Below are 12942 nucleotides of genomic sequence, written 5' to 3' on the forward strand. Positions count from 1 at the left end.
TTCCCTGCTGATGGCCATGGGGATGCTCTGCTCCATCCCTCACAATTCACCCGTTAGCATGCGTCGTCTTGTATTCTTCCCGTCGTTTCCCACATTCATGTAATTTGGTAGCATTAAGTATGCTTTACCTATATCCACAAGTACCGTCAGCTTGGGGTTTTCTACAGTGGATTCACTGAAATGTTTGTAATCCAATCTCATGCAGGGGGTCATAACTCTCAAGGACCTTGTCCATCACGTATCTCAATTTTATGGTGAGGATCACTTAACAATCTAAATGAGTCATCTTGGAGTTAAATATGATAGTTTTATAATTATTACTTTTGTCAATCACATTTAGACTCTCAGTAATAACTACCACTTGATCATTTAACTTTGTTTATTATACAAAATAATCAGGATACTTTGTAAATCGCTCAGCTTATCTAGAATTTGGAGATAGAAGTTAACTAATGGAAATAAGAGATTTGTAACATCGAGGTATGAAACAACAAAGGAACATCTTGTGTTAGAAGTAAAGTAGGGAACTAAGTGAGAGTTCAGTACATGCAGTGTGCTCAGGTGTTTCTGCTGTGGATAGGGAGTTTGGAACCTGACATATTAGGTTTTGAAACCCAGGTTTGCAAATTCATTCTTAGATTATTTTATTCAAATAAAGTCTTAGCAGGGGGCTCTTGGGAAGGAGAATATTAACTCAGTTTTAACTATGTCGGAAGGACTAAGTGAGTCCCTTACAGAGGCTAAGGAATTTGGAGTTGTTGTCACTGTCATTTTTGATGAACACTGAGAGTCTGTGGAATCTGTCTGGCGAAAGTGTTAGTTGCTCAGTCATGTCCAAGTCTTTGCAACCCCATGAACTGTAGCTCATCAGGCTCCTCTGCCCGTGGAATTCTCCAAGCAAGAATCCTGGAGTGGGTTACCATTTCCTTCTGCAGCGGATCTTCCCGACTCAGGGATTGAACCTTGGTCTCCTGCATTGAAGGCAGATTCTTGACCGTCTGAGCCACCAGGGAAGCCTGGTAGGTCCTTGGTAATTAGGGTCACAGTAGTCTTGGAACATTTAATTAGTAATCAATTTGGGATGGATGTGCCATAAAAAGTGAGGGCAGCACCAAGGAATGTGTTCTTTCTCCTCAAATAAATACCAAGAATGAAATATATCCTAATGAATCCTTGCCATAAACACAATACCTTGGTATCTCCTCATTACCATGTTACAGACTGAATGTGTGTGTGTTCCCCAAATTCATATATTGAAACCCTACCCCTCGAGACTTCCCTGATGCTCCAGTGGCCAGGACCCATGCTCCCAAAGCAGGGAGCCTGAGTTGAATCTCTGGTCAGGAAACTAGATCCTGCATGTGGCAAGCAAGACTTCCCATGGCCCAAGTAAAGATCCTGCATGAAGCAAGGAAGATGCAAGACCCAGCATGCTTCAACTATGACCTGGCCCAGCCAAATTAACACATAAAATAAATATGTTTAAAATTCTTAAAACACCTGCAGAAACCCAACCCATCAATGTCATCGTATCCCAAACTGGAATATTAGGGAGATCATTAGGATTAGCAATCAATAAAATGCAGCTCTTACTTTTTTTTTTTTTTAGCTCTTACTTTTAATATCATAATTTTACTGTCACCCACATTAAGATCAGTATCTTTTGGAATCATTTCATTCCCTTTCATTCTAGTTTTTTCCAAGCATCTTCTCATTGCCCAGGTGGATTTATCAACTACACAGATGCTAGGGAAGATTGGTCTCCTAAACCCTGCCAGAGAGGGTTTGTGTTTTCGCAAGTGGGGTTCTGATTGCCCGTCTCTCTTCCTTCTCCCCTTATACTGATCACATGTGGATTACAGGAAAGGAAAATCAGCTAGCTGGTCTTCCAAAGCTGAAGGCAGTCAACTGACTCAGGACTTGGCCTTCCTTGAGCTTCTGTAAGAAGCAGCCCTGTCCCAGGCTTTCTGTTGTTCATATTGGCCTCATCCTCCCCCTCTGCCACAGCCTGCTCCCCAGGCGTGCCGCACTGCAGTTTGCTAACTCAGAATACCTCATTACGCCAGGGGAAAACCACTTCCCTTCTTCCATATTCACGACATTGAGACGTACCCTTGTTTTCTAGTTGCCCACAAAACAACTGTGGAATTTGACTTTCGAGGAAAGTTGCAAAGAGAAACAAAAAAATCTAACGCCTTGAAAGTGATAGAGATGCGGTCCCTCCGGCTTTCTTTACTTCCCTTTGTTGTTCTTGTCTCATCATGAAATAGAACCAGAGCAGGAGCAGGAATACCAACATTGTCCAATAAGTCACTAAGTGTATATAAAAAGTTTAAATGAAAAATTACACGCAAGTAAAGGAAAGAAGGCTATTTCTCCTGATCTAGTAACCTGGGTCTCACTGCCCTGCAATCTCAGAGGAGAAGGAAACAGGGAAACAGAGATGCCCGGTAGAATCAACTGCCCGAAGAAATGGCTGAAACTCGTTAGGTTCTGTGACAGAAGCTTCCAATGAGAGACAACACCATCACTGAATCTCTTTCCTCCAGCTCAGAAACTCTGAGAAGAACAAGTGTTGAAGAGTTTAAGTAAGAGCTGAATAACAAAAACTATACCTGGCAAAGTAAATATTATTTATCTACTAAAAGTGAAATAATTGCAGTTGGAAACTCCTCCACCACTTGCACAAGCACACTTTTGCTCTCAGCTTCTGAGCACTGCTGACACTTTGGACACCTGGGGAAACAGGTCAGGAGAAAAGAAGGTCACCACGGAGAACTAGGGTCCTTCACACAACCAGTCCAGGGGAGAGGGTGGGCTTTTAGGAAGACAATTTATTTTCCCAACAAATAAATAAGCCCTGCACAGAAAGGAGATTCTGGAGTCCTTGGGATGTGGTGAGATTGCCCTCAGGGAGAGACTCCGGCAGGTGATCAAGGGACTCTGTCACTCCCGAGGACAGGCTGTGGCTCCATGTGATCTCTCCCTTGTGAGTGAGGTGCTGCTGGGGAAATACAATTATCCTGGAATGAGAGTCTCCTCACCCATGTTCCCTGAGAAGAACCAGGATTCCGGTGGGGGTGCTGGCCCAGTCTGTGGAGGACCACAGGTCTCCAGTAAGGAAATGGTGGAAAGAAAGGGTGATGTCTGTAATAGACCTGCCCTCGTGGTTCCCTGAAGGGCAGGGATCTGCAGGAATGTGTTCTAGAAGGAAGAGAAGTGTGGGAGGAGTACATGGACTGATAGTAATCAGCCTCCTCTCTACATCAAACACTAAAGAAAACCCATCCTTTGTTTTAAAGAGCTTAACTACCAGAGCGATCTGGTAGAATCCCTTATAAATACGAAAACCATAGAGCTGACAGAGCCTGGCTTCCTATGTAAAGCAGGACAGAAAAAATGGAGCCTAAGATCAAGCCAAAAACATGTTCATGGAAGAGAGGAGAGCAACATTTATGCATGAGAGACAAGGCAATAACAGGTGTAAATTCAAATGCACATCGATTCTCACTTAAGACAAAGACGTTTCTAATTTGATTGAGAAATATCCATTTGGATGGGCACATCTGAAGTTACTAGGAGAAGACAAAATTAACAGTCTAGATAGAAAACATTCCTTTGACTGTACTGAAAATACATAACAGAAAACCAAAAAAGGAAGTAAAAGTGTACAGAAACAATTAGAAAATGAAAACTACCATGTTCCCTATTTAAGGGCCTTGCTTAGAAAGCATGGCATCAGAGAACCTACCTCAAGGTTCCACCAGACACCATCGCAGTCAGGCCAGCAGCAGCAGCCTCATCTTCCCCATGGCCTTCGTGCTCTGTCTACTGATGGCCCTGGTGCTGGTCAGCTACGGCCCGGGAGGATCCCTGGGCTGTGACCTGTCTCAGAACCACGTGCTGGTTGGCAGGAAGACCCTCAGGCTCCTGGGCCAAATGAGGAGACTCTCTCCTCGCTTCTGTCTGCAGGACAGAATGGACTTCGCTTTCCCCCAGGAGATGGTGGAGGGCGGCCAGCTGCAGGAGGCCCAGGCCATCTCTGTGCTCCACGAGATGCTCCAGCAGAGCTTCAACCTCTTCCACACAGAGCGCTCCTCTGCTGCCTGGGACACCGCCCTCCTGGAGCAGCTCCGCACGGGACTCCATCAGCAGCTGGACGACCTGGATGCCTGCCTGGGGCAGGTGATGGGAGAGGAAGACTCTGCCCTGGGAAGGATGGGCCCCACGCTGGCCGTGAAGAGGTACTTCCAGGGCATCCATGTCTACCTGCAAGAGAAGGAATACAGCGCCTGCGCCTGGGAAATCGTCAGACTGGAAATCATGAGAGCCTTCTCTTCATCAACCAGCTTGCAAGAAAAGTTAAGAGTGATGGATGGAGACCAGAACTCACCTTGACATGACTCGCACTGACTAAGATGCCACATCCGCCTTGCACACTCACCTGTGTTCATTTCAGAAGACTCTGATTTCTGCTTTAGCCACAGTGTTTCTTGAATTCAATCAATAGTACTTTCTAGTAGCAATAAGCAAGTAGATATAAAAAGTATTCAGCTGCATGGGAATCAGCCCATAAGTGATGACTGCCCTGATGTTATTTGTCTTTATTTATGTATTTATTTTATTTATTCTTTCATCTGATCATATTTACATTTTCATATAAAAATGGTTGTCTACATTGTAATGAAATTTAGAAAATATGTTCATTTCCTTAATATTGTAATTTGTTTTATTTATTAAATTCTTATGAAAGTAAATTTGCTTTTTCATTCTGAAAACCTGCATACTTATTTTGTCTATTTTCTCATGATGAAAACCTATATACTTATTTTGTCTATACCTATTGTGGAAAAGCATTTGTCCTTTTATACTACAGAATAGTTCTACCACTTTTCAGGAAATGATTCTCAAAAGATGGAATTCCTGGAATTCCCTGGCAGTCCGGTGGTTAGGATTCCGTGCTTCCACTGTGAGAAGCTCAGGTACCATGGATACCTGGTCAGGGAACTAAGATTCTGCAAGCTGTGGAGTGCAGCCCCGCCTCCACCCCCCAAAAAAAACAGGTAGAAAGGAGTCTCTGAAACTGTGCTAAATGATTAGTCCTGAAGTCACAAGTATAACTAGTTTATACCCAGTCAGCAAAGAACGGTTGGTGTCAGTATGTGCGGGAGGACTCATCCCCTCCAGGGAAGTTGCCAACATGAGGTGCCGAGTGGCTGATCCTGACACCTGTTACTCTTCCTCCCACCTTCTCCTCAGCCCTGCTTTACTGAACCATCCACTCCCTTACACAATATCTTCACTGCCTCCAACACAGGACCTGTGTTCTGTGATGGTTTCTAGCTTCAAAGGTTCTCTCAGTGGAAATCACTGGAAGACAGCACAAGTGAAGGGAGAGTTCTCCAAGTTTCAAAACCTTGGAATTGCAGCTCTGCTATTTCACAGCAGGGTGACCCTGAAAAATATCACAAACACTAAGGAGAAGGACATGGCAACCCACTCCAGTATTCTTTCTTGAAAATCCCATGGACAGAGGAGCCTCGTGGGCTACAGTGCATGGGTCACAAGAGCCAGTCACGACTGAACCAACTTAGCATGCACGCAGGCATGCATGCTGTCTTGATCTTCTTCTCAAGTATGGGGAAAATAACAGTAGTTTTTCAGAGGACTACTGTTTGGATCAGTGAGTCCGTATTACAAGAAGGATAAAAGTGTGCCTGGCAGAAATAATCAAGACAGTGAGAGTCCCAGAGTAGCTGCCCACGGGGACGAGACAGGACAGCTGGCCTGAGGCAGTGACTCAAAGGCAAGACTAGAAAGACGCTAGGTCTTCGCTAAAAATATTTCACTTGGGTGCTACTTTCACAGTATATTCAGTGTGTGAACTCTCCTGTGCTCAATGTTCCATAAAAACTTCAGTCCCTCAGTGCTGGCAGTGTCACCTCCTAGTCAGACCTTCTCAGAAATTATGCCCTTAGAGGAGAGACTGCTAGAAGTGTATGCAGGTGTCTTATACGCAAGTGAGAGTCTTTCTCTGAACAAGGGGCCATGAAGTCAATTTGATTGGTCAAAATACATAAACCTTGCACATGCATATTGCCAACTGTTCACGAGAATAATGGCTATATTAATCTATATTCAAGACCATTTAAGTCCTTCTATGTGCTCACACATTGACCAAAACGGGATCTTATCATCCTTTTTAGGTTTTGCCAATCTGACTGGTGACACAGAGCATCTAGAAGCAACCATCAATTTTCCTTTTCCTAATTGATGGTGGTTGTCATCAGTCATACTCCAGCCTTCTGGTCCACCTCTTGGACTTGGTTCGGGAGAACTCTGAAAGAAAAACAATCTGCAGGCAAAGGAGAAATGTGCTGGAAGGAACTGGAGCCCCAGCATCACAGAGTAGAGTTGAGAAGAGCTGTGGAGTTGAGACTTTAGTTTTAAGACCAGTACGCTAGAATAGGTGACAGCCTTTCCCCATCGTATTCACGGGAAATGCAGGTTTCTTCTGTGAATTTCTGATCCATACACAATGCACCCATTGCTCTTCCATTGTCCCTTTACTCATGTAAAGAAGTTCATTATTCATTTCTGTGCAAACTCCGTGATCTCCAGCTAGAAGACACACAGATCTCAAGGTCCTCAATTGGATCCCAGGCTCCACACTCACACTGCACTCCTGCCATCTGGCTGGTATCCAGTCTGAGTTTCACTTGTGGTTTTCCTGTGTTCAAGGCTCAGAACTGTTTTCCATTCAAACTCATCAAGTAGGCCATGACCTACTCTCATTATCAGGGCTTTAAAAATATGTCTTGATGGTGAGACCTTCCAAAGATGCATGCTGGAATCATATGCCCAACTGCCTATTTCTCAGGTGGTACCTACTGAGCACACATGATGCTGAAATCAAAAAAGCATTTAGATTGCAGGTTTCTAAGCAACTTATCCACATGATCTGACGTTTTGAAAAAGCTGATGAAATTCTCCAATGAAAGACTGACTACACAAAAACATGAATGTTTCATAGATGCCCGTTGGTTCAAAGAAATGAGAGGAAAAAAGGATTTTGTAAATTGAGCTTGGTTATGTAAGGTAGTTACTGGGTCATAAGTTTGTCAAATTGCCAACATCTGCTGGATCATCGAAAAAGCAAGAGAGTTCCAGAGAAACATCTATTTCTGCTTTATTGACTGTGCCAAAGCCTTTGACTGTGTGGATCACAATAAACTGTGGAAAATTCTGAAAGAGATGGGAATACCAGACCACCTGACCTGCCTCCTGAGAAATCTGTATGCAGGTCAGGAAGCAACCGTTAGAACTGGACCTGGAACAACAGACTGGTTCCAAATAGAAAAGGAGTAAGTCAAGGCTATATATTGTCACTGCTTATTTGACTTAGATGCAGAGTACATCCTAAGAAATGCTGGGCTGGATGAAGCACAAGCTGGAATCAAGATTGCTGGGAGGTATATCAATAACCTCGGATATGCAGATGATACCACCCTTGTGGCAGAAAGTGAAGAAGAACTAAAGAGCCTCTGCATGAAAGTGAAAGAGGAGAGTGAAAAAGTTGCCTTAAAACTCAACATTCAGAAAACAAAGATCATGGCATCCGGTCCCATCACTTCATGGCAAATAGATGGAGAAACAGTGGAAACAGTGTCAGACTTTATTTTTTGGGCTCCAAAATCACTGCAGATGGTGAGTGCAGCCATGAAATTAAAAGAGGCTTACTGCTTGGATGAGAAGTTATGACCAACCTAGACAGCATATTAAGAAGCAGAGACATTACTTTGCCAACGAAGGTCCATCTAGTCAAGGCTATGGTTTTTCCAGTGGTCATGTATGGATGTGAGAGTTGGACTATAAGGGAAGCTGAGCGCCAAAGAATTGATGCTTTTGAACTGTGTTGTTGGAGAAGACTCTCAAGATTCCCTTGGACTGCAAGGAGATCCAACCAGTCCATCCTAAAGGAAATCAGTCCTGAATATTCACTGGAAGGACTGATGCTGAAGCTGAAAGTCCAAGACTTTGGCCACCTGATACGAAGAACTGACTCATTTGAAGAGACCCTGATGCTGGGAAAGATTAAAGGCAGGAGGAGAAGGATACGACAGAGCGTGAGATGGTTGGATGGCATCACTGACTCAATGGGCATGAGTTTGAGTAAACTCTGGGAGCTGGTGATAGACAGGGAGGCCTGGTGTGCTGCAGTCCATGGGGTCGCAAAGAGTCAGACACCACTGAGCAACTGAACTGAACTGAACTGAAGTTTGTCAAATATGGCATTTGCTCAGTTGAAGAGACATAAGATACATACAAAGTAGCAATTTGAAAACATTACTGATGATTTTGCTTCCATTAATGCCAGGAACTTAAAAGTACTCTTGGGGCATAAGGAAAATATTTCAACTTGATGTGACTTTAAGACCATACATTTTAGAAGATTTTTCAAACAACATTACAGCAGAAATTAACCCTTTATATTCACATTTATATTAATATTGAATGAAATAATTTTCTCTTTCCCCTGGGGCTCCTTTAATTTTCAATCTTGTCCCCAGGTCTTCCCACTGGAGGGTCCCAATATCCAGTAGATTTCTGTCCGGACTGGAGATGCCTTTCCCGTTATCCCTGAATTAGTCCTTTCCCTCAGAAACAGTCCTAAATCTGAAAACATACCACAACATGCTCTGATTTCCAGCCATCAATCGCAGCATAAACGGTCACCGGTGTAAATCGCTCTAGGTCAAATCTTCTCCCAGGAAGGGGAGGGTGGATACAAGGGCAGGTGCAGACATCAAAGGCTCTGACAGAAGCAGCGGCAAAGCTGCCCTGGGCAGTCGGGCCAGAAAAAGAAGTTTCCTCTCTGCTCGCGTGGCCCCAGGCGCTCCCTGGGGTCCTGCGGCTCCCGCCGAGGGCGACCCCCGAGTTCTCCCGGTGGATCCGCCGCCCGAGTTGGCCGCTCTGTATCTGGAGGCGGGTCCAGCGGGGTTTGCGGCGCCGGTCTGTCAGTTCGTGAGAGATCGGGCGCCCCCTCCCGGCCGTTGGGGCGCAGCGAAAGGAGCTTGGAGGGCGGCTTAGCTCAGAGCAGGACCTGAGCTGTTTCCCTGAGGCCCAGGAGAAGTGCTGACTTTCTGGACTCCTGTTTCCCTGCTGATGGCCATGGGGATGCTCTGCTCCATCCCTCACAATTCACCGGTTAGCATGCGTCGTCTTGTATTCTTCCCGTCGTTTCCCACATTCATGTAATTTGGTAGCATTAAGTATGTTTTACCTATATCCACAAGTACCGTCAGCTTGGGGTTTTCTACAGTGGATTCACTGAAATGTTTCTAATCCAATCTCATGCAGGGGGTCATAACTCTCAAGGACCTTGTCCATCACGTATCTCAATTTTATGGTGAGGATCACTTAACAATCTAAATGAGTCATCTTGGAGTTAAATATGATAGTTTTATAATTATTACTTTTGTCAATCACATTTAGACTCTCAGTAATAACTACCACTTGATCATTTAATTTTGTTTATTATACAAAATAATCAGGATACTTTGTAAATCGCTCAGCTTATCTATAAGTTGGAGATAGAAGTTAACTAATGGACATAAGAGATTTGTAACATCGAGGTATGAAACAACAAAGGAACATCTTGGGTTAGAAGTAAAGTAGGGAACTAAGTGAGAGTTCAGTACATGCAGTGTGCTCAGGTGTTTCTGCTGTGGATAGGGAGTTTGGAACCTGACATATTAGGTTTTGAAATCCAGATTTGCAAATTCATTCTTAGATTATTTTATTCAAATAAAGTCTTAGCAGGGGGCTCTTGGGAAGGAGAATATTAACTCAGTTTTAACTATGTCGGAAGGACTAAGTGAGTCCCTTACAGAGGCTAAGGAATTTGGAGTTGTTGTCACTGTCATTTTTGATGAACACTGAGAGTCTGTGGAATCTGTCTGGCGAAAGTGTTAGTTGCTCAGTCATGTCCAAGTCTTTGCAACCCCATGAACTGTAGCTCATCAGGCTCCTCTGCCCGTGGAATTCTCCAAGCAAGAATCCTGGAGTGGGTTACCATTTCCTTCTGCAGCGGATCTTCCCGACTCAGGGATTGAACCTTGGTCTCCTGCATTGAAGGCAGATTCTTGACCGTCTGAGCCACCAGGGAAGCCTGGTAGGTCCTTGGTAATTAGGGTCACAGTAGTCTTGGAACATTTAATTAGTAATCAATTTGGGATGGATGTGCCATAAAAAGTGAGGGCAGCACCAAGGAATGTGTTCTTTCTCCTCAAATAAATACCAAGAATGAAATATATCCTAATGAATCCTTGCCATAAACACAATACCTTGGTATCTCCTCATTACCATGTTACAGACTGAATGTGTGTGTGTGCCCCAAATTCATATATTGAAACCCTACCCCTCGAGACTTCCCTGATGCTCCAGTGGCCAGGACCCATGCTCCCAAAGCAGGGAGCCTGAGTTGAATCTCTGGTCAGGAAACTAGATCCCGCATGTGGCAAGCAAGACTTCCCACGGCCCAAGTAAAGATCCTGCATGAAGCAAGGAAGATGCAAGACCCAGCATGCTTCAACTACGACCTGGCCCAGCCAAATTAACACATAAAATAGATATGTTTAAAATTCTTAAAACACCTGCAGAAACCCAACCCATCAATGTCATCGTATCCCAAACTGGAATATTAGGGAGATCATTAGGGTTAGCAATCAATAAAATGCAGCTCTTACTTTTAATATCATAATTTTACTGTCACCCACATTAAGATCAGTATCTTTTGGAATCATTTCATTCCCTTTCATTCTAGTTTTTTCCAAGCATCTTCTCATTGCCCAGGTGGATTTATCAACTACACAGATGCTAGGCAAGATTGGTCTCCTAAACCCTGCCAGAGAGGGTTTGTGTTTTCGCAAGTGGGGTTCTGATTGCCCGTCTCTCTTCCTTCTCCCCTTATACTGATCACATGTGGATTACAGGAAAGGAAAATCAGCTAGCTGGTCTTCCAAAGCTGAAGGCAGTCAACTGACTCAGGACTTGGCCTTCATTGAGCTTCTGTAAGAAGCAGCCCTGTCCCAGGCTTTCTGTTGTTCATATTGGCCTCATCCTCCCCCTCTGCCACAGCCTGCTCCCCAGGCGTGCCGCACTGCAGTTTGCTAACTCAAAATACCTCATTACGCCAGGGGAAAACCACTTCCCTTCTTCCATATTCACGACATTGAGACGTACCCTTGTTTTCTAGTTGCCCACAAAACAACTGTGGAATTTGACTTTCGAGGAAAGTTGCAAAGAGAAACAAAAAAATCTAACGCCTTGAAAGTGATAGAGATGCGGTCCCTCGGGCTTTCTTTCCTTCCCTTTATTGTTCTTGTCTCATCATGAAATAGAACCAGAGCAGGAGCAGGAATACCAACATTGTCCAATAAGTCACTAAATGTATATAAAAAGTTTAAATGAAAAATTACACGCAAGTAAAGGAAAGAAGGCTATTTCTCCTGATCTAGTAACCTGGGTCTCACTGCCCTGCAATCTCAGAGGAGAAGGAAACAGAGGAACAGAGATGCCCGGTAGAATCAACTGCCCGAAGAAATGGCTGAAACTCGTTAGGTTCTGTGACAGAAGCTTCCAATGAGAGACAACACCATCACTGAATCTCTTTCCTCCAGCTCAGAAACTCTGAGAAGAACAAGTGTTGAAGAGTTTAAGTAAGAGCTGAATAACAAAAACTATACCTGGCAAAGTAAATATTATTTATCTACTAAAAGTGAAATAATTGCAGTTGGAAACTCCTCCACCACTTGCACAAGCACACTTTTGCTCTCAGCTTCTGAGCACTGCTGACACTTTGGACACCTGGGGAAACAGGTCAGGAGAAAAGAAGGTCACCACGGAGAACTAGGGTCCTTCACACAACCACTCCAGGGGAGAGGGTGGGCTTTTAGGAAGACAATTTACTTTCCCAACAAATAAATAAGCCCTGCACAGAAAGGAGATTCTGGAGTCCTTGGGATGTGGTGAGATTGCCCTCAGGGAGAGACTCCGGCAGGTGATCAAGGGCCTCTGTCACTCCCGAGGACAGGCTGTGGCTCCATGTGATCTCTCCCTTGTGAGTGAGGTGCTGCTGGGGAAATACAATTATCCTGGAATGAGAGTCTCCTCACCCATGTTCCCTGAGAAGAACCAGGATTCCGGTGGGGGTGCTGGCCCAGTCTGTGGAGGACCACAGGTCTCCAGTAAGGAAATGGTGGAAAGAAAGGGTGATGTCTGTAATAGACCTGCCCTCGTGGTTCCCTGAAGGGCAGGGATCTGCAGGAATGTGTTCTAGAAGGAAGAGAAGTGTGGGAGGAGTACATGGACTGATAATAATCAGCCTCCTCTCTACATCAAACACTAAAGAAAACCCATCCTTTGTTTTAAAGAGCTTAACTACCAGAGCGATCTGGTAGAATCCCTTATAAATATGAAAACCATAGAGCTGACAGAGCCTGGCTTCCTATGTAAAGCAGGACAGAAAAAATGGAGCCTAAGATCAAGCCAAAAATATGTTCATGGAAGAGAGGAGAGCAACATTTATGCATGAGAGACAAGGCAATAACATGTGTAAATTCAAATGCACATCGATTCTCACTTAAGACAAAGACCTGTCTAATTTGATTGAGAAACATCCATTTGGATGGGCACATCTGAAGTTACTAGGAGAAGACAAAATTAACAGTCTAGATAGAAAACATTCCTTTGACTGTACTGAAAATACATAACAGAAAACCAAAAAAGGAAGTAAAAGTGTACAGAAACAATTAGAAAATGAAAACTACCATGTTCCCTATTTAATGGCCTTGCTTAGAAAGCATGGCATCAGAGAACCTACCTCAAGGTTCCACCAGACACCATCGCAGTCAGGCCAGCAGCAGCAGCCTCATCTTCCCC

The 12942-nt window shown here is 44.1% G+C and overlaps 1 protein-coding gene across 1 annotated transcript; it reads left to right on the forward strand.

The window, feature by feature from the left end:
• The first annotated feature begins 3810 nt into the window (after positions 1 to 3810).
• LOC122686060 (interferon omega-1-like) lies at positions 3811 to 4398 on the forward strand. Its single transcript, XM_043891156.1, has one exon. The coding sequence runs from the start codon at positions 3811 to 3813 to the stop codon at positions 4396 to 4398; it is 588 nt and encodes a 195-aa protein (XP_043747091.1).
• Positions 4399 to 12942: the final 8544 nt, after the last annotated feature.

This window comes from Cervus elaphus, chromosome 29, assembly GCF_910594005.1.
Source record: "Cervus elaphus chromosome 29, mCerEla1.1, whole genome shotgun sequence".
In the NCBI taxonomy this organism is placed as follows: Eukaryota; Metazoa; Chordata; class Mammalia; order Artiodactyla; family Cervidae; genus Cervus; species Cervus elaphus.

Coding starts and splice junctions, on each gene's coding strand:
- LOC122686060 (XM_043891156.1), top strand. CDS start 3,811: ATGGCCTTCGTGCTCTGTCTACTGATGGCCCTGGTGCTGGTCAGCTAC.